Raw genomic sequence first — 26,022 nt, 5'->3', positions numbered from 1 at the left:
TAAATGTATCGCATTACGAAGGAATAAAAAGCCGTTCGATGACAATCAATCCATCACTTCCGAGTAGCGCAAGAACGGAGCGCGAACGGCGTTACCCAAGAAGATCGCGCAAACCCGCCGACGGCGAGGTGGTTGAGCAATCCGCGGCGCGGATTGCCATGGTTTCGAAATAACGCGGACAAGCCGAACCCGTGCTCGGAGTCTTGCGAAGAAACATGGCGCTAATATCACATTAAGGCCGAATTACAGGGCACGCGGGTGGAATGCCAGCGCGCGTTACGATGAGCCGGGCATGGCAGCGCCGACGATGAAATCGGAAGTCGGTGCCGTGCCGGGGTATTTATCGACCCCGTTGCCATGCCAGCCCCACGTGTACACAAGACCACCACCCGGCCGTCATTATGGATCACGGTAGACCGGCCGGCCTGGCCTGTGCACCCGCGTGCACCGCCACCACCACTATCGCACACCTGAACGATCGGCGTGCGTTGCGTGCGTGCGTGCAAATCAGATTGCTATGGCCTGAGGTAAGAAAAGCGGCGATTAATCGCGTCGCTCGCGGAAAGGCCGCGCCGCTTTTCCACGTGCCCGGGATACTTGTGCAATTCACTGAGCCATCGATTCGCTCGAAGTCGACACTCACGCACCAAGTTTCCGAAGTTCTGCGTTTTTTTTTCTCCGTTTCCGCTCACTTGAAAGAAATGTTTTTAATACGCATCATTAAATGTCTGCAAGATCACAGATATCTATCGCTTTTAACTCTACGTGGAACATTGCTTCATACTATAATCGTATATGAAAAAGCGTAAGAATTTCTCTACGCTATAATATAAGAGAAAACAGCATTAGCATTTGATGGCTATCGATTTCATTAACCACAAAGTGATTGCATTAATGTTACACGACCTCGGCTAGGCGGCATCCGGAAATGGGAAGTGACGTCAGCAGGTAGAATCGGTGTTTACTGCGGAGGTAATTTGAATCGACGGGCAAATGAGAGAAGAGTGACAGCGAGTAAGAGATGCAGCGAATGACGAGGGTGTAGTGGAACAATAGCTATTCAAAGATTCGAACTAATCGCCGTCGTTACAGTGGCGTAACTAAAAGTTATCTCTTCCCCCAAGTAATATAATTAATAAAATTACGCAGGAAATAATTAGATATATTGTATTTTTTTAATTTATCGCGTTCGCAAAAGGATAAGTATAGATAATTGAATTGGCAAGAGATCCTGTATTCATCTCACTTCTTGTTTACGTATCCATAATGGAATATAAAGTTACTAAGAGGTGCAAATGCATTCTTGCATCTCTACGCAACTCTCTTTTTCTTCTCTCGCTTTATAGCTATGCCCTGGCATCGATATACCTGCCCGAAGCCATTGTGGAAATGTTATTTATTCGACTTTTTTGCTAGCAGACCGTGAATGCCGAAGGCATCATCGTTTTTTAATTCAGCTGACGCGCACCGCTTTGTTTGAAGTAAAAAAAAAAAAAAGAATAGATTGTTTTATTATGTGCAAATATTATTTTAAATATCTTTTTAAAAATATCACTCTTGCGCATCACGTTTAGTTTCGTACTCCTTCAAATAATAGCGATTTCATTTTAGAGACTCACATAATGATGTTGCGGCAGTAATTGGTGGTGAACGATATCGTGGTGGCTTTATGAAGATTGATGTTAATTGGCGTCAATATTGATATATACGAGGTTTAGATATTGGATATTATCGATTGAATGACAATTATGATATATCTAATTCCATTATTGCAACTCTCAATTCGGTTTCCTTCAAATTTAAGTGATATTCTGTTTATTAACTTATTGTCAGATTGATAGAAGAAAAAGTACAACAATATTACAAAATATAATGAAAAGCTTTTTACGTTTTATCTTGTAATTTTATCGCGCGTCAATTCACCAAAGTGCGAGAGAAAGTTCGATTAGCTCGATATCTTGTTACGATAGCACAATAATAGCGTAATCGCTTAGCTATTTGAAACGTATTTACTTGCGTTTCTAAATTTTTTTTTCTTGCTAACGCTCGAAAATAAAATATTGAAAAAATGTAGGTGTAAGAAAAATTGGATGGCTAAAGCAGGGTGTTAATACATGGAGCAGGTGGGTCTACTCGCACCTGATACTTGTGCTGCTTCCGCCCGGTTGTATTCCAACCGTAAATTTACGATTCCACTTGTCCGAGGCGTGACCGACCGCTTGAAGTATATTCATTTATAAAACCCACATACTTCAACGCAATTAAACGTAACTGTTATAATTGCATGCCGCTAATTGGTTTAATAACCTTCAATAATACGGGTAGAATGTAACAATAAGTTGATGCTGTTGCTAAGTGCGACTAGTCATAAATTAGTTGCTCAGCTCGCGTAAATAAATGCACAGTACTACTTTGTAGCGTACAGAGTATTTAGAGATTTATGATAAAACGTATAACGTTCCGAAATTGCGTGAAAAATTATTTTTTATAAATAAATATCTATTTTATTTTATTATAAAGAAGCTTTCTAGAAGATATTTTTTTGTCACAAAAAACTTTCTTAGATATAGAACAAAATTGAGCAGGCTTTTATAATTATAAAGATGAGCACAAATCCAATAATCGATCGTGAATTGAAAGATGTATGTCTTACCGATACGCTGGTTGAGTCGAAGCATCGAATCACGAAAGAACTCGGCGTTGCGCAAAAGAATAACACGGACGACTATGGATTACGTGTGGTTCTACGAGTGTAATCGCAAGCGTCGTTGCAAGAAATGTTTCGGATGTCGTGCCCGGCGTAGCCGCTAATCCACCCGTGGAATTATTAATCACTCTCTGGCGTGTATTATGATATCGCCGTTCCATTGTTCGCTCGAGCGAATGACGGAAGGGAAGAAAATGTACGCGAGGTACTTGAGAAACGCGGGAGAAGCGTTCGACGATCGAGTAATGTAAGAGGAAGTAGAAGAGGTAACGACGATGAAAATATACGAGGAAAAATTATGTGCGGCTATAAAGCAAATGAAGAAACCGTGAATAAGAACAACTGTATATTCCGCAAAGGTGGATCGCGAGGGGAGACAGAGAGGGTGAACACACAAGCAAGATCTGAATGAAGCGAGCGAGCACGCGGCCGTGCTTCCGGTTTCACCTCTTCTACCGCCGTCTCTCTCCGTTCTCTTCTATTTCTCCTTCCACCGCAACTATTCCTTTCTTTCCTTTTTGTTCGCATTAAACCGCGCGCACCTCGTGTGTGCGCATCGTGATGAATTATCATTTCGCTGTCTTGTGCTGAGTTGCATTTCTTAAAGTTGCGCTTAGGACCGGCTTCAGATAATGTGAGATAATCACGAAAGAAAGAGAAGTTGTGTTCTCTGCACGTCTTTCCTCACGTCTTCCTCACGCATACGAGATGTGTCAGACGTCACGCGCTTTCTTGGTTGTGAATACTCGTGGTCAAACTAAAACGCAAATAGATCTTAATCTTCATTTCAGAGAGAATTTGTATTTCTGGTTTATTTGCTTAAATATTTAATGTTAATAATAATTTCTTCTAAAAGGTAGGTTTTCATCAAATGTTTGAACAAGAATATTGATGTCAAATTTATCAAGAAAGTTTCTAGTTGAAAGAATAAATGTGAGATGTCTATAACGTCTTTTGTGAAAATAAGTACACATAACAATGAAAGTTATAAAAGTATCTACGTTCATGTTGAAACATAAATAAGATGCTTACATGCAACTTGTTTGCTGGAAAATTATATTACAGATTGAATCCGCTGTAGAAATCCATCGATATACGGACAAACTTAACACACATAATCTCTATTTGTCAGATTTTCACGTTAAGAAATTAAGTACGACAACTCTTGGAGAACGTGCTTAATCGAGTAGATGAACCTGCGGATTGTAAGATCATTGCGGCCATGTGAGAGTTTAATCCGTGAGAACTAGAAACTTCCATTTATATTTTCTCGTTTATCTCTTTTGATCTTCTGAGAGATGGTAAATGATACCACAGAGCCTTTCAGAAAGATGACTGGAAAACAGAATTTTTATAAATGCAATGCTGAACAAATTCAAATTTATTCCGAATAGTTTCTTCATGCTTTAAATGGAAGGAAACATTAAGAAATGAATAAATTTAAAACGCTTATAGCATTTATAGTATGATATATACATTTTGTGGTATTTAAAAAAATATTTTTATTTATTAAAAAATTATGAAGAGTAATGATTTGTGTAATATGAAGACAAGACATATGTTTATATTTTATTTCGTTTATATATACGTGGAAAATGATTAATGAAAGAGAAATAAAACATCATGCGATTAATATTTGGTTATAAATGGGCTTATTTTCACGCATACACAGACACTTTAATACACGCGAATAAATGCATGAGGATAGTAGCGCACGAGGGACCGGCCTACGAATCGATATGCCTTTGCCAAGAAAACGTCACGAAAAAGTCCATCAATCATTGCGCACACAGGCGTAATCTAGATGAATGTGTACAGATCACATATATACGCACTCACACGTGACGGATATTCGATACAAGGCGCAGAGCGTGGCAATTTATTTATGCTCGATACAACGGAAATCAATGGCGAAGTTAATCGAGCCGAGTGACGATCGAAGGCTATTTTCAGTGATCTTCCTCGATTTTAATGAGACGGTCACGTTGTAATAATGAGTTTTTTTCTAAATAATATAGCGCGATTTATATCCATCTTATATTTGGAATATTACAAATTTTTTTATTATAAGTCAATTAGAAATAAGGAGAGAAAACATGGTGAAAAAAATTTAACAAAGTTTCCTTGAAAGAAATTTAATAGAGAATATTGTTATTAATGTATATGCATTTTATAGAGCATTGTTTAGCTCGCAAAACAAGATTAAAAATTTCAAGTATAGGAATTTATGTCAGTGCCACGATATATAAAATCAGCATTACAAAATTTCTAGACAATTTCTTCTGGTTCAACAGAGAAGGTTAAAACCTCTAAAGTGTTGGAGGGCTTACAAGCTCGTAAGCTTGTACGCACGCTATACGTCCAATAAACGAACGAGCAAAAAGAACTTTGAGCTTGTCGTGTTTCCAGGAATATTTCGTTCGATCGATACAGCCTACCATTACTGCTGGTAGATAGACTATATTGCTACGTTCGTCTTTCTCTCTTCGTTGCATACGTATGTCATCTATACGTTCACGTCGCACGTCGCACGATAATAATGCTTATTTTATTATTATAACGCGCTTCGAGCGATAAAAAAAAGATTTTCACCTTTTCTGCAACGCGAAACATGACAGTGAGTTTTATCCAACGTTTTTTACTAAATATTGATTGAAAATATAATGTACATATGTATTATACATTGCGCGATACATTACATTGATATATAGTACACAGCGATATCGCTCGCTAGATCTTAAATTTTGCGATATATGAATAACTATTTATAGCAACGATGCACGAGTAGTGCTTCGAGAAAACGTCTACTATTCATAAAAATTTTATATAATTTTTTTATATTTATATTTACATTATTTTAAATTTACAACCGTGCTACATTCAGAATATGCAATCTTAACGGGTGAAAGTTTAATTGGAGAGAGTCAGCTAGCGCTTCTTTTACTGAAATTATACACGTATTGCGGAATTCAAAGCAGTGAAAAATCACGATACTTAAACATTTGAAAAAAATTGCCTCGTAATATTATATTATTAGACACTTGATGACGTAGCGTCGATCGTCCGCATGCAAGGGTAATGTCGAAGAAACGGCGGTTTACTGTTCCCGGTGAACGTTAATTTGTAATCCAGAATAAGTTGACGGTAAACTGGCGGCGGGTCACACTGGCGCCGGCCGCTACTTGGAAAGAATACCTGCCACATTATTGCCACATAGTTTTTCCACTACTATGAAAATTAGCACGAGCACTAGAGCGATCGATTCGTTTAATGCAGATGTCTACGTACACACGTAGTTCAAACATTCCTGGGAACTAATCCGGGCTCTACTGTACAGTTCATTTTTTCTGCACGGCTATAGAAAAGTGAAACCTATATATTCCAATAGGATACTCGCGCATAATTTCCGATTTTACTTGTTTGATTTGATTGTTTTCTCACACTAACAAACATCAATTTTCATTTCTCAGTTTATATTTTATATTTCTTTATATAAAACGCTCGATACTCGCTACATTTGAATGTAGCAATGTAGCAACGCAATGCTTTTTTTAACTGTGACCTAAATAAATTATTGACGAATTTTTTAAGTTCTATTTACACCTTTATGACATAAATTATGTAGGAAAATACAAGATTTTATTACAATGCTACGGTGCAATAAAACTTCTTATCTCAGAACAATATAAGCGCACATCAAGTTTTTCTGGTACCAAGTTCGTGATATTACAGCTGAGATTTAAGAGGGGGATCGCAACTCCGATCTCGAAGCTTTTCTTGCAATCACATTATTATTATATCATAAACTATAATTAAAGTAAAATCATCAAGATGGAACTACACAAAGTTTCCTAAGAATCTGTTCAACACTCTCTTTTTGCCGTCGGCTTCTTGGTGGTGGAAACCACCGCCCAAACCAGCTCGTAGAAGCCAACTCCTGTTCCTACGGATACGTTAAACTATTGATCCGTGAGTAGTCACGCGATTCTGTCGTAGAACGCCACTCAAGCCTTTTCTATGCCTTTTTCCTCCCTCGCGTTCACTGTATCCTTGAACGCTTAGGCGTGTAAGAAATCTTTACGTTTTCGGCATTCTCAATTTTTTTTGGTGTCTAAAAATAAACAGAACTATCTAAATTTTCGACCTTTTAATGTCAGATTTTTATATATAGAATTAATATTTGTTTTTTAACGTTTTGTAAGTTTTATACTGGCAATAATAGACTTAATATTATCATATAATAAAGGCGTGCAGATCAATATTATAATTCAAATAAATTAGACACGCAAACTTAATTATGCAAGAATTATATCAGCGATAGGCTTAATACAAACTAAAGTTAATAATGAAAATTGATGTAATATTTCAGTGAGCTCAGATTTTTATCACATGTATACATAATTAGTATATTTATTTGTGATAATATAAGCACGACGATTATTATATAAGTTAAACTCGTCGAAATAATATTTTAATTTCTAGAGTGAATTACAAACAATATTAAATATTGCTCAAAGCAAATGTAATTATTTAAGAAATCACGCATCTTCTAAAGTTTGTGTACTTCTTGGCAATTCACAAGTACACAATTATAGCGTGGTTCACCTGATACCGGTCGCAAAATCGTTCGGTCGCCTATCCAATTAAGCCTCTCGAACAGGAAGCGCCGAGGTGTGGATAGGCTGCAATATCGGACTAGGAATAACCTTACCCTTTTATTTCATTTACCACAACCACCTCCCGTTGTCACGAGGCCTCACTAGACGGACATCAGAACTTCCACCACCAGCGAGCAACAACGATCACCTTCGCCGACTCTGCCGACTTTACCAACGCCATCATCACCTTCTCGTCCTACCTCCACCCTTAACTCACCCCATTTCCCTCGCTTTATCAGCTGCCATCACCGGCCAGCTCGCGCGCAGTATATACCTACCTACCTACGGCGGCGCGCCTCGGTTAGGTCTTATCGGTAATGGTCCTATTTTTGGAATCTCCGCCCATTCTTTGCGTGATCCACCTCCGCGCGGCAACCCCCTCGTAGCCCATGGTTTACAACCCCTCGAACGAGGGGTTCAGCCGGATCTTCGTGAGTGGCGGCTTGTGAGGAGGCACCGCGGATAGCTGTTCCTTTTTCGTCTATTAGAAAGGATGATGCACATGATCATTGGAATAAACCAACGTTGCAGTTTTGAGATTTAGTTCCTTCCGATTTTAAATTGTTCGATATTGGCAGATGTATTGGTACCAGATAGCATTTGATGTCATATTGGGGTTTAGCGCGCTTAGCGATTTTTTTTCTCCGTCAGAGAGCAATGGAGGAGCACACAGACGGATGTGCGATCTTCTTGATTTTTCTGAAAGAGAAAGAAATTTGAATCAGCACTGCTTGAATCTTTGAGGCGGAGGGTCGGTTGGCGTGACTCGGTTCACGGATCGATAGACAGACCGGAGGTTCCCGACTAACCAGTCTCGGGTCACGAGAATATTATTAAGCACGCCGCGGTGCTTTTCCGACGGGCCGAGCAGATTCGAGCAATCTGACTTTTAGCGGCGCCTTTATTTCACATTCCATGAAATTCGTAAGACGTAGTAAGTTGCTGGCGATTGCAACTTTTCAAATTGCTACGGCGTCTTACAGTATTGTGATCGCCAATCACGTTATCGTTATATTTATATCCATTGTTGCATAGAGAAAAAGAAAATAAATGATCTCATTTTTTTTTCTTTATAGTGGCACATGAATCACAAAGGTTTGGTATTTCAATATACGTTGAATTAAAAAAAGAATCATATTTAATTTTCTAAAGTAACATTGATAACAATCAGGGAACGTTTCGATCGCGGAAGTGAAAATGAGGGGAGTATCATTTCGGTCGTAAAGAAAGTAGAGACAGCAAAAGGTGAAAATATGCACACATTGCGGCGTGTGCATAGGTACCATATGTCGCGCGGTCATTCATGTCCACGTATGCCCCACGTAACTTTTTCTACATATGGACATATGCGTCGTGCGTTTGAACGGAGCGCACGTCCGACCTGGTCTACGTACGTGAACTACCTACCATCCGATCGGACATAAGTACGAGTTGTGGCGAAATAGGGTTGCTCGTGAGGTAGATATTAAGAGAAACATCTCTCCCCGGCGCTGATATAATACCCGTTAAATGAGAAAAATTGCGTCTTACCGTTTCCAACGAGTAAAGTGCCCTATTAATTCTAACAGAACCTGTGTATAATCCCTCAGTACATTTTCTCCACGAATTTAAAGAATTAATTGCTCCCTTACTTACTTAAAGATTTAATAAACTTGGAGCTAGAATGTAAATAATTTATTGCAGAATATAATAAATGTTAAAAAAAATTGTAGGAACAGAAAATGAAATGAAAACTTTGATTCGAGGAAATTACGTGGTGTACTGTGCAACAGTAAAATCGTGCACAAACTCGAGAGCTGCATTTCGCATTTTATTTGAATAACGTATGCGATAAGGGATAGTGCTGGTTTTAATTGTTAGTAGGCGTGGAAAGAACAGATAGCGAGAAAATAATGCGACGGAGGGTCGACAAGAGGGTGAAAGCAGCTGCTGTGTAATAACCGGCTTTGCTCCCCAATTTCTTGCTCGAACTTTCATCGTTTCGTTCTAAACGGAATTAGAAATATGCGTGGGGTTGAATGATTTCGTTATTAACCAATAGGCGTCTTTTTTTCCACAAACCGACGAGGAGAAAGACCTGGCGATGAAAGAATCTACGATGCGTGACGTTCATCTGCCCTGAAAAGCCAGATGATAGCAATAACCAGCGAAAGGTCTTTCACTCATTGAATTATTATTCGTGATCACCGGCGATAAAAAATTTTACTCGTAAATATTACGTTGCTATTAAAATTATATTAAACTTTTACTTGCAAACGCATATACATATATTGCAATGAAAATTGCAATGTATTGTATAATATAATTGCAACGTTTCACGTCTGAATTTAATTTTGTAGGTTCTTTAGCGAAAATATCTTTTTATTGCGCCTATCATAAAACCATCAGAAAATTGCAGCCCACGCTTTATAGAATTATGTTCCGAAACTATTAATTTTTTTTTAATTATTGATTTCCTTAAATCCCATGATGTTATATCTTGTACAGTATTATTTCCGCAAAGTTGTTAGAATGCGGATATTTTTCAACTTATAAATGTGATTATATCTGCATCGATGATCGGATTGCACTGCTTTCTGCTTCTATGGGGTAAAATTATCGTGGTCACGGTTTCTTTTTGCGCTTCCAGGAAAAGAAATTGCATGATTGGATTTACTTGTCCGCAATGCGAACCGCAGAAAATAGAGTAGGCATAGAATTTGTACGCAAATCTATTTTAGAAATTTGCATTTTAGAAGTTGTTATCTTTTAATTTTTGACATATTTTGATTATGTGCACTCGAGTGATGAAATAGATTATTATGATTAAATCGATAAATGTCCAAAAATAATATTTCTTTTATCACATTAATGTTTTTTGTTGTTAACATTTATGACAAGATGTGTATTAATTGTTATGAAAAATTGTTTTAAAAAGTATTTTCTAAAATATGTTTTTCGTTATAAAGAAATATTTTAATGTAGATGTTCCTTGCAAACATGAAATCATTATTTTAATTAGATGTATATATAAACATCGAAATAATTTTTTTTTAAAGATGGTATATATATATTATTATATTCAGCATATAATTGCAATTTTGATATGAAAAAAGCAAAAGTCTCTCGCTAACTACATATGTAGATGAGGAAAGAAAACCCTATCCGCAATGCGGTCGACAAGGGGTACCTGCGAAATTATACCCAATCGACAGCTTTTTGAAGTGGCTTACTTTAAAAGTCACGCGATACAATGCCGTGGTTTTCGCGACTTTAAAGCCTTTTGCGGTTTAATTCAACAGTCGGTATGATGACCGTCACTACCAAAATTATTTTACAAATTTATTCATTGCTTGTGTCGCAACAAAAAAATATTAAATACTTAAAGAATGTTTTTGAAAACAACCGATAGTGTTAAAAGATATACATAAACATTACATATAATTTTCTATAAAGTTTTACTAATTTACGTTATTGTCAATTTTATTGTATTAATTAGAAAAAATGCTTTTTCTTAAAATCTTTATCTTTTATACTAAATTTTGTCATGTTTCAAAATAAGCTGCCAATAACTGTATGATTTGTTTTGAGTACATAGATTGTATTTTTGTCAAGTGAAGTGGAGTTTATTCGATAACCGAAGCTGAGATATATTTAAACACTTTAAATGCCACGGATTTGGCGTGATTTTGTTCGGTTGTTTGTCGAGAGCGGATCATCAAGTGAAGTACGCCGGGTCTAAAAGCAAAGACGTAGACTTTGTCGACGAAGCTTGGTTTTGGTAGCTAGTAGCCGCAGTGCTGGCGCAGCGCCCTGACCTCAAAACACCGGCATGGATCGATAGAAAACTTCCTTCCTACGCTTTGCGCCACGTTCGCTGTGTAGACTTAGCGGACCTCGCGGTAGGTCCCGACGGAGGTGCAAGAAGGTGAATATTGCGCGGTGAAACTTGAAACTTGTTTAGCTGAAGATTAGCAGAATGGAGAAAGTACCAAGTGGAGAGACGGTCTAAGAAAGACTACTTCCTTCGCATAGCATAATTAATCTTTAAATCATTGTTAGCACATATAATCCTGCAACATAAACAATTTTAAGTCAGTCTTTTTTCCCCTTGGTCGTAAATCGTTGAAAAAAGAAGGAACAGAAAATCGATTAATAAATTTTAAACTACAAAGAAGAGAAATCATCTTGCTAATTGTCTACGCTCTTTTCAATAGACTGTCTGTCAAGTTTATTGCTCGCAGCATAATATATTATTATGTGAAGTCATCCGGTTAATTAACTTGATGAAATTTATTAATTATACTAAAATGCTAATAGCTCCGTCACTTTTTCTACTTGCCTAATCCGATGTCGATTTGATCGTTTTTGCAATGGCGGTTTTGCGCGCAGAGCATTCAGCAACGTTCGATCGAATCAGCAATTGACATGGATTGTGGTAATCAACCTCCAACGTGAATCGATACTCATTCGGACAAGGTCGCTCCCTTCTGGAGAATCATCGACCTCTCTTATTCCCATTCTCTCATTCTTGACACTCTCACGGTCTCCCGATTCTTCCGCGCTCGTTCTCGAAGAGACGCGAAGCGTAACCGCGTGCTAGCACAAGCGAGGCATGATTTTTCTACTCTTCCACTCTCGACGACGACGAGATGTTCGCTATTTAAACGCACGCGTGTCTACGCGTTTTCTGTATGTTTTTTTCCCACTAAGGACCCATGTTCCGGAAGAGATGAAGACATACGAGACGCCAAGACACTTTTAGTCGTTTTATTACAACACGCACACACAATGAGACGTCACCCTTGTTTACAAGGTATCGATACCGCACCGCGGTCATGTTTTCTCACCGGTGTATTTTTTCGATTAAAATGTAGCCAGAAATACTTACCTGTCCATTTTTTTAATTTGTCAAAAGTCTTCGTTAATTTTCGAACTCGGAAATTTACACAATTAAATAAACTTGTTAGCTTGTAATTCTCTTTTTTTTTCGATAACTTTTATTTCTTGCAGCAGAGTTTGCTTTAAATAATATCTAAAGTGATTAGATGTATTATTAAATTTTGTTTGCTGAACACAGTTGTTAGCTATCAATATGACATTATAAATACATTCTTAAATACACATTGGCCGAGCAACATGAAGCAGTTAGGATAAATATCATTATCGGAAATTCCGCCTGCTTTACTCGCCGTACGTCCGTACTGAATATTATTTTATTGTTAAGTATGTGTTTTCGTATAAAACTCGCTCTTGCGAAATGCTTCCGATCGATATTTCTGTATGTTCACACGCGCGACAGGCGAGCGGCGATGCCGACGAAATATGTTCGTTTTATTAAGGCATGTGTGCGACCGAGAGCTACGACTTCCTCCTGGTTTACGAGGTGTCGATACCATGTTCCGTGTAAACGCATATAAAGCGGGTTTACTTTGCTCACACGCGTACCATGTACGGTCCTTATACGATCGAAGGGACGCGGACACCGATGAGGAAAGGGTAAGATAGAAGGACGAAGACTTATCGCTCGCTTATTGCGCGACGAGACTTTACGACACGACGCGACGGTGCTCGCAGATTTTTCGTCTCTTCTGGCTTTCGCTTGTGGTACTCGCTGTGATATTACTGACTGCATCAGAACAATTTTAACATTGTTAGGATTTTTTTTAGTACAAATTTTAATTGAGCATAAATAATAGGAATAAATGTAATAATTGTAAAAATAAATATAATAATTAAGCTTTATAAATCCTTGCGATTTAAAATTGGAAATGAAAAAGATCTCTCAAATAGCTAAAGAAATTTTTCGCAAATGCCGTTTATCTTTAGGCTGAATAAACGTTGTGGTATGTATTCAAATAACCTGCCGTTGACATTTTATCGAATTGTCAACGGTTACCCTTTTACATTCTTCGATCAGGGCTGCTCGGTCTATGAGGGTTTGTTGACATTTAAATGATGTAAGATGACGTAGCCCATGCGAAATTAACGAAACGAGACTTTGCCGAGACTTTACTGAGACAGCTACTATCGAGCGGATTAAATTTTTTAATTATTTTTTACTCTTTCATATTCTTTTTTGCTTTTCTTTTCTCTCTTTTTTTTATTGTTCATATTTTAAAAATATATACCTTTATATTCGAAAGGAAATATATGTTTTAAGTTTTTTATACAAAATTTTTTATATTTTTAAAATTCTTTATATATCATTTTTTCCTTAAATTTTGGAGTATATAAATAATTTTTTAAAAATTTCTTTTCCTTTCATTGTTTAACCTGAATACAAAAATAAAGATAAATATAAGAATCTTGTGCACAAATATTTGCCATAGAATAATGTTTGTTTAGTGCAGACCTCGGCACTTTTGCTTTCTCTTTCTCCTCTGCTTCTTGTCAAGTAGTATGATAATGAAGCACTCGTGGGTGTGTATGCAGAATACAAGTCTTTGAAAGAGGATTGCACTATAATAATAAATATCTCGTGCGAACGATTTATGCCCGATTCGCGAAGGATGTTGTTGTATAACCGTTACTTGTGTGTGTAACCATTAGACAAAGTTATTTTTAGTTAATTTATAATAAAATTTGCATCATTATTTTTTAATCACTCTCTGTATTACATAAAATTAAAAATAATTTAATTATGCATCGTAAAAAAATATGACGTCTTCATATTTATTACGCAGATTGCATAGAATTAATCAAACACTACGTTAATTGGAATAATTAATTAATAAAAATTAATTATAAATTACAAACATATACGAGAGAATGTAAAATCTAAAATGGATATTTACTTTCCCTCTATATTCTTACTTTCAGTCTGTAATTATAGCATAATTGCGCGATATACAGTACTGAGTAACCTTGCAACTCATCGTAAATGCAGTAATTAAGAAAAAAAACACTGATCTTTTTGCTACACTTTTACATGTGTATTCCCGTGACATTGCGCTCCAACAAAATCAGGATGAAGAGTAGGTCGAACCAGGTTAATGTCGAGACGTCTAGGTCAAGGAGTGGTCACCGGTCTCGATCGCTCGTTTATCTTGACAGTTGCGACCTACTTGGAGAACTACCGGTAATATTAATCATCATTCTCGGCGACAGCATTAGTCGCATGATGGTTCTCTCAATTTTGCCTCTTTTATTTTAGAAAAATTGAAAAATAAATTGTCAGTTTTTGGCAAACTCCACTAGGTTGGAAACAATGAAACGATTTATGCTGCTATATTAAAAATCAAAAGAATCGCGCGACCGCTTCTAAAGCTGCGGCGATGGCCCTGTGGTCTTTTTCTTATCCGACGGTCAATGCGATAAATTTTATTCCTGGCTAAATGCGAACCGGGCACATTTGCATGATCTCCTTTAACAATATCAACCACCTCGCGTGCTAACGGAATACGTATGCGCGAAACCGAGTATAGACGAGCACGCTAATGCAGGTTCTGTAATTCCAGGAAAATTTCCCCGTCTGTTACTACTAACCTTTCTGTATTTTCTAGGAATATACTAGTCTGTGATAAGCTTTTGCATAAACTTCCTACAAGCTTGCATTTGCGATATACTAATACAAAGTAAGAAGGCGTTTATAAATCATGAGTATATTAGAGCGAAATAAATTTGTTTCATCCGAATTGAACATCAAGCCAATATTATGATCAAAATTGTGAATCTAATTCTTGCGACACTGTGAAATTAATTTCCGCTGCTTTTTGTCCGCCGTTATTTTTTACTGGATATATACATAAATATGAAAGTTTGCATGGAACGAAAGCTAATGTCAATTCGCCATCGCGCGATATTTACGTACGACCAAGGGTAAAAGATAAGTGAGTGTAAAAGAGGGATGGCAGTTGCAACGATATGGCTCGTCAAGATCGCTGGTGACGATTAGACACAGGGACATAATGTGCTGGCACGTTTAACGTCCACCACGTTGTTGTTACTGCTCATTATTTGTCCATCGTCCGATGGACGGCGTACTCGCGCTGGACATATGACAATGCACGCGGGGGTGGCATTCGATGACATTGTTTACACTGGGGAACTCTGCGTGACACCGGCGAGGAACTTTAATTATTATTATTCTTGCAAAAACGTTCTCCTATCGATCAGACGCATCGTCACTAACGATTGCATGCGATTGCGACATTTGAGTACCAACTGAAGATATTAATGCCCCGTGTATCTTTTTAGTAATTATTTATAGTTCTGAGTTAAATGCCTCGAGAACAGGCGACGCACGCGCGCGCGCCTGTTCTCGCGTCGCAGTGAATCTCATCACAGTTCGTAAAGCTTCGGCTTTATAGCGGCGGAAATTACGCAACGCTCACGATGACTCAGGAGACGCCACCGGGATGAAAATCGAAGAAAAAGGATTTCCGCTCGTGACGCGGTAGATTTTACAATACGCTGCGCGATTGCCCTGCTCCTCTGCGGTCGCGTTAGAATGCTCGCTCGTAGATTAAACAGCCGCTAATGATCCGTATCGCGGTCCCGTTAGGACTGACTCGCCTCCTCCGGTGCGCCGCCGTCTTCTGCTTCCGCTTCTAGCATCACGCGTGTGGGCACCGTGCGGCCGCGAGAGTCTTCATCGCGAGAAAGCAGCATGCGTCGTCTTACACAGCCTGTTTCGTTGATAATCGACGGCTTTATTTTTCTTTATACTCGCGTCGGGAAGTTTCACTCTTCAATTAAGCCGATGATCATGGGAACTGGGACGACCAATACCAATCTGTAGCTGGAAAACAGAAGAATTATTGAGGAAGTAATTTTCTAGACTTGGCTAAACAAAAGCTTAAAAAATGATTAGCGTAAGAAATCTCTAAAGAATGAAGACATTTAAACGAAGATTGGAACATCTTTTTCTAGAACAGAAATAAAAGCAGTATGATTTTTTAAATTTATGGCGCATTCTGACGCATAGCACGTCTACGTTTTTGAGGAACGGCTACGAGAGAAGCCGTAACGCTCGACGAGGTAAGAGAAGACGCCAGTAAACGCATTTTTGATAAAAATACGCTCATAGTGAGATTGTCTGTCATCATCCTGGCTTATTCTCTTCTACATTTTTGAATACTCTTTTAATCTTTGATATAAACCACGATGTTTAATTTTCCTGACGTCAATGAACTCCGTTATAATGAGAAGGGAAATGCAGAAAGTGTATTCATGGTTACATGAGACATAATATTGCGGCAATGCGGCAAAAAAACAATCACTTTGCGGCGCGAGGTAACGCGCGATGTGCTATTAGGATAAGGCGCGGAACGGACTGCGAAGAGCACAGTAGTCGTTCAACTATTAATTATGTATTTAATTGCACGACGCATTAAAACGTTCGGAGAAAAGAGTAATAATAATGCGCAATTATGAATTACACGGGGAAAGTAATTACATTCGGTGCGAGCAACGACGCTCGTTACAACGTTAACAACCGTTGTAAAGTAACGCGATAGACCACTCGGGCGCCCGACGGAGAGACGCCGCCGTCTTACAGCGCCGGAGTTTCCCGGCCGCGCGCAGTTTTCCGATTAATTGCAAATAATTAGCGGTTGATTCCGCGGCGCGCGAGATAGCGGTACAAGGGCGTATGCGCCGCGTATCCTCCATTGTTCGCGCGTGTTACCCAGACGCATTGTTGCGGTGCATCCTGCCGATCTCGTCACCACCCCCCCGCGGAGTTTCCTTCTCCGCGCGGACTGTTACGCCGCGCGTTTTCGCGATTCGCAAAATCACGCGATTCGTGTAATGCTTACCGCTATCTAAATGTCATGCTTGCCGCCGCGGTGCCGTCGATTCGAATATTTTTAGCACGCCCGAGATGATTCGCATCGCGGGAAATTTTGCTGGTATCATATCCAATGCAGTTCTATTCTTGTGAGCCGCGGTACTTTGCTCTCGGCTTTATTGTTTCCCCGGTGCCGGATCGCGAGAGACAATGCATCGTGATTCGCACGCTTTGAGGACGGTGCGACGTCGCGGCATTCCCGGCGCCGCGGTAATGACCGCGCGTCGTAATTGTTTTAAATGCCAACGAGGTAACAGCGCTTACGCGAAAGTGCTATGCGCGAAATGAGAGGACGAGCGAGGACCTTTCTCGCTTGAATTTCACGCCTGGAGGGAGCGGGAAAATAAAAATGCGCGAATGATATTAGAATGCAAACTAACTTAATCTTATGCTCGGCATGCATAATTGATTGAATTGTTGCACTAATTTAATAATAAACTTTATAAAATACATATTTTTCTATATATAAACGCTGGTATGAAATGTTGCGACAGGAAGATAATATCTGACATGAAAAATAAAAAGTGAACAGATGATTCATGAAGTGACATATTTGATTAAAATCCTTGATAATAAATGATAATGTTTTTTTAAAGATTACTAAGAATTACTCATTACACTTTCGCATTAACTGTAGCAGGCCAGTAATTTTTTAATATTATATTTTTCATATTATCTCTGTTATTTATATCATTAACGCGCGACTTGCGATGATAATTTGCTCGTTTAAAAATACGAGAACAAAAATTTTTTAGTATTTTAGATGCTTTACTGTAATACATTAGAATCATGGCAATCATTTCCGATGTTTTACTTTAATTATCTTAAGTGTGTTTCTATAAAAACTAGATTTGTAGCGGCACTCTGCGTATTTTTAAACGCATTTTGAACTGTCGTGAGTGTTTTTCTCTGTTGAATGATTCATATTTCTCTGCAGCGCGTTTCATATATCAAACTCAGTTTGTTTCTGTTGCGCACTTTCATTTCTCCGATAAAACTCTGATTTTTAGTTTCGCTTTTTGCAGCGTTTGTATGCGTTATGATACTTAACCATTTCATAAGCAGAAGAAATTAGAAACGGATTTAATACATCATGGTAAGAGAACAGCGAACTCAGCCACTGTAACGTGGCTAATGCTGCTTACGATTATTAATAATTCATATGTCATAACATTATTTTGACCGAGTGAAAAAGCGTTGCTAATTTATGCAAGGTTTTATGATTCGGTTTTGATATTATGTACGATATTATCGTAAAAGTTCTGATTATTCAACATAATGACTCACGTGTATTAATGTTTTTTAATCGTGAAGTAAAGTACTCTCTTAATTACGGTGCAGGACTTAGAGTTTGTTTTGTTTTATGCGCAGGTATCTCGAAGACATGGGACTGGTAGAACGCGAAGCTGAGATGCAAGACCTGAACGTAGCCAGACCCGGAAGATCGAGAGATCTCTTCGGAGTGCAATTGGAGGTAAGAATTATGCGGGCATTTCTATTCAGCAATGTCACTTCACCGAAAACGTGGGGGAGAAGCGCAGATCCTACGATAATCTTCGTGTAATTAAAGCTATTCCGAAGAGATCAAGTTTGTTCAGAGACCTTGAAAGTGGGAACAAGCGCGAAAGAGAGCGAGTGTAACTTAATACGCGATCTCCCGTATCCTTGTCGAGGACGAGAATGCATATTCGATCGGGGATTGGCTGTCCATTCACCCGAGAGTACACTGGTTGAATTCAATGGTCACTTTTGCCTGCGATCGTAGTGTAGGCCAGTGAGAGGCCCGACCCAGAAAATCCGTGTCGGTTCTGGTGTAACGGCTAACCACCTGAAACTGAAACAGTCGAGGAAAGTTCGTTCGTTGCACTTTCCTTCGTGTCACGACGACCGATCTAATGACTATACCTTTCTCCACTCGTTTCTTAGCCGATGAATTGTACAAGATACTAGAAAAGATAGCGATGTCGATCGCCAGATGTTTTTTTACAACATCTGGTTTAGAATCTTGTATCAGTCTTGTGTCTAAAAATTTTTGATCACATTCTTTATACTTAATTTAATAAAAACACTTTTACAATTAATAACTTTAGTATTACTTTCAATAAAATAGGGATTTTTAAATTTGTTACTGTTTAAAAATTTGAGAGAAATTATATGATAAGTGAATTAAAAAAGATAAGTTCATTAAAACATAAATTTCTGGTGAAAAATTTTATGATAACGTGGAAGTTTGAGAAAATTAATTTGAAAGGTTGGGTCGTGGCACGTGACAGACTTATCGGAGACAGAAATGGAAAGGCGGAACTATAATTATGCAGTAATTAATGTGCGAAGTTATATAGGATCATAAATGAATGACGTAATAACTGCAGAGTAGCGACGGTCATGCGACGACATTTCGTGAGTTATCGAACAAACGTACGTTGGCACAGCTATTTTAGCGTAATTTGATAGCCAAGAATATGACTTACGCAACGGTTTCTCGATGTCCTATCGTTATTATTAGCAAACATTTAATAAAGCAACATTTAATTAGCTCATATTAATTAATATGCTTATAACGAAATACACATTAATGATACATATATGTACAAGGTGTACACACATTCAAGAAGTGCCGCGAAATCAGAACTGTACTTGCCGGGGACATTGAACGCCGCTGAACTTAGAGAACATTTCTACAATTCACACCTGATCGATATTCGTTCGACAATTCTCGGAGCACGCTGTCTACTCTGCGAAGTGACACTTCCTCAGAATAACGCGCTACGTCGACAGGGAAATGAGATCGCGAGAGATGAAAAGCAGACACATTTTGTAAGTTTTGCGCGCGAGCGTATCAATCATCGTGGAACTCGGTTACGGTCCCGCGAATTCAGAACTGTTTTCACTTTTGTGTTAATCGTGAATGATTATCGCAATTATCATAAAATCAGAGCTGTTCTCAGCCAGCGAGTTGTTGTTGGCTTGCGTCGTTTTTCGAGCTTGAACACTCGCTTTCATTACCGGAAGACAGATCTTTCGACTTCCTCGCGCGGAATCTGATGACTCGATATACTGACAAATCAAAGTTCACTCGTGCAAATTATATTGCATACCTGCACGTGTGTCATATTGCACGTAATATGTACTTTCTATAACGGCCTAACATTGTTCAACACAAGCTAACACAATTGATGAATCATCCGTGTGATAATGAAAGTAATATCAAACACCGTGTTCATATTACATTGTTTTCTAATCTTTTCGTCTTCACAATACACTTCTAACATGATGTATAACCGAGTGCATAATTCTAAAGACAAAGAAGGAAGAAAAACGAATGTGCAAGCGAGTTAGTATAAAGATCTGTAGACTCGTTATAGGCAAATGAGTATATTTAATTAAATTACACAACGTGCGTTAATTGCCCGTCATTTTATTCATTGAGGATATACGCTTAACGACGTTAATTATTACACGTGATTGAATCACTGGAAATGTTGTTCCCGCGCGTAAATCACATTCGCTTAAAAACGATGAGGCTTCGCTCCTCGTGGCTCTTCTTTGCTAGATTCCTTCATGGACTCGCCAGTTAATTCGCTTCATCACGGATAATATCATCCGTTTCGATCACCGCGTCGTGCTACGTTATGGCATAACAGAGAATCGCGGTTGAGAGGATCATCAAGCTAATCGAAAGCGAAATTAAGGATTGTGGTTTGCCGCTGGATAAATCGATGGAGATAAAATTGCTCGCTTCGATTGAGTCGGTCATTTCGAAAACAATATGAGCTCGTAATGTTTTTCTTTTGCATCTCAAAATCATAATTCCGCGTGTTGTTGATTTAATCTTGCCGTGACACAGAGTCATATATAACGGTGCATAGCCATTACTCGAAAGTAAAACCGCAGAGGATCCTTGAAATAATTATGCGGTTGCGTGTTGGGATTTAGTAATTAAAATAAAAACAAAGCTCTAGAGATGCTTCTGCACTGCTTATTTCTCATGATGTTATTTCAATGTACTGATTTTCGTGTAATTTGATTTGTAGTTACGTAAGACATTTTTTGAGAATGCCATTGTAAGAATATTGCGGCCGAATACACCACCATAAAAAGAGTTCCACGCCATGCAGGCGCGCGCATAAAAATTTTATGCAATCGGTGCTGTCGGTATTTTATAGATCCCATCAAGATTGTGTTTGTGTGCTCGAGTGTCGCGATAAAATATCGACGACAATTTAATTGCGCTTAATTGAGCAGTTACGCGCGACGTTCAATTTCACACGAGGCATTATCCGGTCACTAAAAGCGACTTTATTTCTTCGATTTCAACCGGCCTGGTGTGGGCAAGTGAGGATGCGCGATTACGATAGACAGGATAATAACTTGATGCCTTCATAATCAGCATCGTATCGCGGCGATCTTTAATAAGCGGAGTCAGTGTACCAAGAAGTTGCGCAAAGTTTTATTTCGACAGACGGCTGAGTCCGTGCGCTATCCTGTATCCGTTTTACGATGTACGCGGTGCACATGTCGACGTTGTTTGTCATAAAGTGGAAAGTTTAATGGAATTGTAGTTCACGTTTTATTGTCAATGTGTACGATAACATGGAACAAATTCGTATTTGCGATACGCGAACACGTGAAAGTAAAATACAGTATAGTCAGAGATTTAAAAATGTCAAATAATTAATTCTAATTATTTTTTGGAAGTAACAGCACTGCGGTGGTTTCAATCTCGTTACGATGACGTTTTTTCAGCTTGGCTCAGTTCGAACTTCGCTAATAAAAGTTTGCGCTGACCAAGTTCGATTTGACACTCGTGCTCTCTCAAAGCTGGTATTTCAAGCTGACTTATCATTGAACTTTGTTCAAACTGAGGTATTTTAGTTTTGCATCAATAAAGCATTACGCTCTGGCAACGAAACTCTCACGTGTTCTGGTCTCAGCAGCGTTCGGAAACTTCCGGTGATCGCGTGAACGTAATCGACGCGCTGCGTTGCTGCGATTCCCGACTGATAGGAGCTCGAGGGGTTCTCGAAGGTCCGGCTCCCTCTTGGAAAACCTCTCGCAAAGCGAGCTAAGACAGAGTCTCGTAACTCTCCGGGTTTCTTCCTTTGAGAGAAGTTCCGTCTCTCGGAAAACTCTAGGGACAGCCAGTTGAACAATTCGAAACGACCAAACGTACCTTAAAGTGAAGCAAACACATTCATCCGCAATTTGCTTGTTGGAATAGACTTTCAGTTAGAAACGTGTAGCTACAGAGTGAAATTTTCATTGTAAAGAAATTTCTTTGAAATCTTTCAAATCGATGTCTACATTGATGCACGCGTGCAATACGTTACGAAGAAATATTTGCAACAAACTCGATTTGAAGTTTCCACGTTATAACGAGAGTTTATTTATCGCGATTTATATATCGCGTGAATAATCGCATGAATCTTCGATTTCTTCTTATTTCATAAAATTAGCTTACTTTGTAAAATGCCATATAAAAAGATTCGCGTAGGTTACAATTTGTTGAGCAAGAAACTGCGTTTTCTCGTAAAATAATCGTTCTCTTTTTATATTCTTCTTTTATGTGAGTTTGGTTTACGAAAGCGTTAAGAAAATCAAAGATTATTTCTGTACAAATATGCATTATAGAAGTGTATAGTGCACAAAAATGTATAAATATCTCCTTTGATTTACATTATATTGCAAAGTGAGAGAAACACGCGCTTATTCGGCGATAGTTACATTAAGTTATAATTTTTTTATTACTTTCTAACTTTTTTCGACTCAATATTATTTCTTATCAAGATATGCAAAATTGGATAAATTCTAAACCATTATTGCACCGTGACTTATATCTAAAGATTGTTGGCATTGAATTCATTCTTCGGCTTTTTACCGCGGTAACGCGATATAATTTAAATTCCAACTCGGAGTACAAACGTTTAACATACCTTACGATGCGACCATAAAATGTGGGATGCCGCTAATTCTTTTGCGGCCGCTGGCATCCACACATAGATCTTCGTAATGCAGTTATATCTTTTGCAATGAAACCTGTCCGTTGGTCTACTCGTATTAAAACAAAAATACGTGGAAAAATATTAAAGAAGGAAAATATATACAAAGTAATTAAAATAAATGCCAAAAATTAAAAGGAATATAAATATAAATAAAAAAAAGACATATTTTATTTGAAATGAAAATGTAATAGTGTTTGCTGATACAGAGTTGGTAATTAATTAATTCGCATGTAATTGGCACGGAACACATATATTATTTTATATTTTAAACATTTTAGTTATTTTTCAATTTTATATCATTTTCGCTGCATTTAGCTAATTTTTATAAACATTATCTTACATCTTATTATAATTATTCCTATCACCTACTTGCGATTAGTTTGTAACTAGTTGAAGAAAAAGGATTAAAACAGATGTAATGTGACACATATAAGATGGACGCACGTGTAATAAGACATATAAATTGAAACGAACGTAAGAGAAAAGATAAGGAATGTAGAACATCTTGAAAACATCTCTTGATTTTACCCTAATGATCTGGATAGAAAACTGGTTAACGACCATGCACGCATTAAAGGAGCAGTGCAACACGCATTCGCGAATGCGTCTCACGAGCTTCGATCTCCCGTGGAATTAACATAATTCGACAATAACTCATATAATCGTATGAAATTCAGTGCTTTCGGTCAATTACAGAACGCATTTGTACGCGCAATCCGCCGTGGAGCGCAGCGAGCTTAGACGAATCATGGCCACGAACGGCTCGTATCTCCTTGCACTTATCTATGCAGGTATCTCCCTGCTTGCGTGTACGCAATTGATGCTCGTGTTATAAGTGTAAGAACACAAGATTTACGTACATACGCACGCGCCGTTGCGTACGTGAAGAGGTTTACGCGTATGATACAGCTCGCACGCGTGAAATCGAATGCAGGTGTTTGTATATGCGCGTTTGTATGCGAATTATCGTGCGCTCGCGTGGACGCAGTAGGGAAACCAAAATCATTAGGAACATAAATAGAAACATGAGTTTCATGTCATTCATCATCTTTTTATGCAGCGTTTACAAATAACGTGCTGTTTTCCAATAATTATATGCGAGATAGGTGCAAACGTAAATGAAAGATATGAATAGAACGACTAAGTCATGCAAGTCATTTAATATTTTTATAGTTATAAAAATGTATTAATTTTTGTTTTTGTTTCTCTTTCAATATTCTATCTGTATTCAAAGTAATTAGTTTTATCTACGTTTAAAATTTTTATTTATTTTGCTTTATATTGCCTGAAATATTATCAGACTACATTGTTTTGTTAGATTTAACAGTTTGTAATGTGCATCGATATTATATTTGCTAGTTTCTGTCATAATTATTCTTCAAAACTATACAAATGCTAACTTGTCCAATTTGAAATACATTTTATTATTTCCAAATTTAAGAAAAATAATAAATAAATATTATTTCTAGTATTAGTTTATTTAATCAATATATCAACATATGATTACCTAAGATAACTGCCTTGCCGCCAGTTGATATAGTCTCGCTCTGTAACATTTTCTCTTTTATCAAACGCGTTCTCTGACGGTAAAGGTAACGGTTTCTTCCTTTGCGACTGCCTATGAAAAGAAGTAGTCAGTCAGACTAAAGCGACTAAAGAAGGCATGTAATTTTCCTTTTGCAGAAAGGAAAGTTATATTATAAGGTAATCAGTCATTCGAAGCGATATCAAAACTCCACAAATTGAAATTTTGATAATTTCAAGAAGCAATTTATAACGCTATATCAAAGTTTAACTACTGTTTCATCAAACGACATTGCAAATATTTCCTAACCTTTGAAATACTGTTTCAGGTCACTTCGTTACTATTGGAAGGCGAGCGCCGCAAATTGGCAGTCTTACAAAGAGAATTGCAAGCAGCTCTTGAAGAAGGTGGAAGCGTAAAAGTGAAGGAAAAGCAGAGGCAGGAATTGCTGCATGCAATATCGTGAGTTTTCTCTTTTACGTGTGTTACTAAACTAATACTCTTATAAACAGATTGTTTCTTATCAATAAGTAATATTTCTCAAAATCGCTCGAGTTTCCTTGCTAGAGAGAGTCGCGCGCGTATTGTATATTTTATATATACTAAGAAAGATAAATATTTATATATCATAATAAAAGATGTCTCAAATAATATATTTATTACTAATATATCTATTACTATTACTAAGAGGCAACTAACACGCGAATTTTATGTTAGGACAAACTCTCGTGGGATCGCGGAAGCTTAACTTCTAAAAGATTTAGCGAGGTCGGTCCCTTGACGGAGTAACTATTTTATCGCTGCACTTTTACACTTCCATTAGAAAATGTTTCATCGCGTTATCTTCAGCATACTCTGCATAATGCTTAAGCGAATGTAACGAGTAAAATTACGCTCTAACGAAGCTTAACTCATTAATACCAAGGTTTAAACTAACTTTTCAGTTTGTAGTATACGTAGCAACACAAAGTTTTGTAACTTGCACATTATCCTATCGTCGCGTAAAGTTCAATTCCACGATTTATCGTAAATACTTTGCGTCGACTACATAATGAATCTACTCACCGGAAGCGGAAGGCCTGACGCAGTTTCAGGCGCATTACACCTGCTAAACTTATTTTGTAGATGGTTTTGAAATTATTCTCGCTTCTCGCGCCGCGTGAAAGGTAAAAGAGGATGGCGCCCTGAAAGAAGAGTGCGGGTCAGTGAGATGCGAGACTCTTTATTTCACGCGTACCAAAGGCGAAGTTGTTTACACAGCTCTGTCCCCGCATTTGTGGTCTTCCGTCCGGTGTTTGCACACGGTGGCCCTCCCGCAGCCGGCCTCTTCATTATACAGCACTGATAAATTTATGAGA

At 38.0% G+C, this 26,022-nt stretch overlaps 1 protein-coding gene across 2 annotated transcripts in view; it reads left to right on the top strand.

The window, feature by feature from the left end:
* Positions 1 to 26,022, top strand: part of LOC105678706 (uncharacterized) — a 51,399-nt gene that overhangs the window by 14,375 nt on the left and 11,002 nt on the right. For both annotated transcript variants that reach the window (XM_067349561.1, XM_012378237.2), the window contains exons 2-3: positions 18,509 to 18,611; positions 24,993 to 25,126. In XM_067349561.1, coding sequence (XP_067205662.1) covers positions 18,522 to 18,611; positions 24,993 to 25,126 — 224 coding nt within the window. In that variant the 5' untranslated portion in view covers positions 18,509 to 18,521. The remainder of the gene's footprint in view (positions 1 to 18,508; positions 18,612 to 24,992; positions 25,127 to 26,022) is intronic.

The sequence above is a fragment of the Linepithema humile genome, chromosome 2, assembly GCF_040581485.1.
Source record: "Linepithema humile isolate Giens D197 chromosome 2, Lhum_UNIL_v1.0, whole genome shotgun sequence".
In the NCBI taxonomy this organism is placed as follows: domain Eukaryota; kingdom Metazoa; phylum Arthropoda; class Insecta; order Hymenoptera; family Formicidae; genus Linepithema; species Linepithema humile.
Note: the sequence above shows the minus strand (reverse complement) of the source record. Positions and strands in the feature narration are given on the sequence as shown.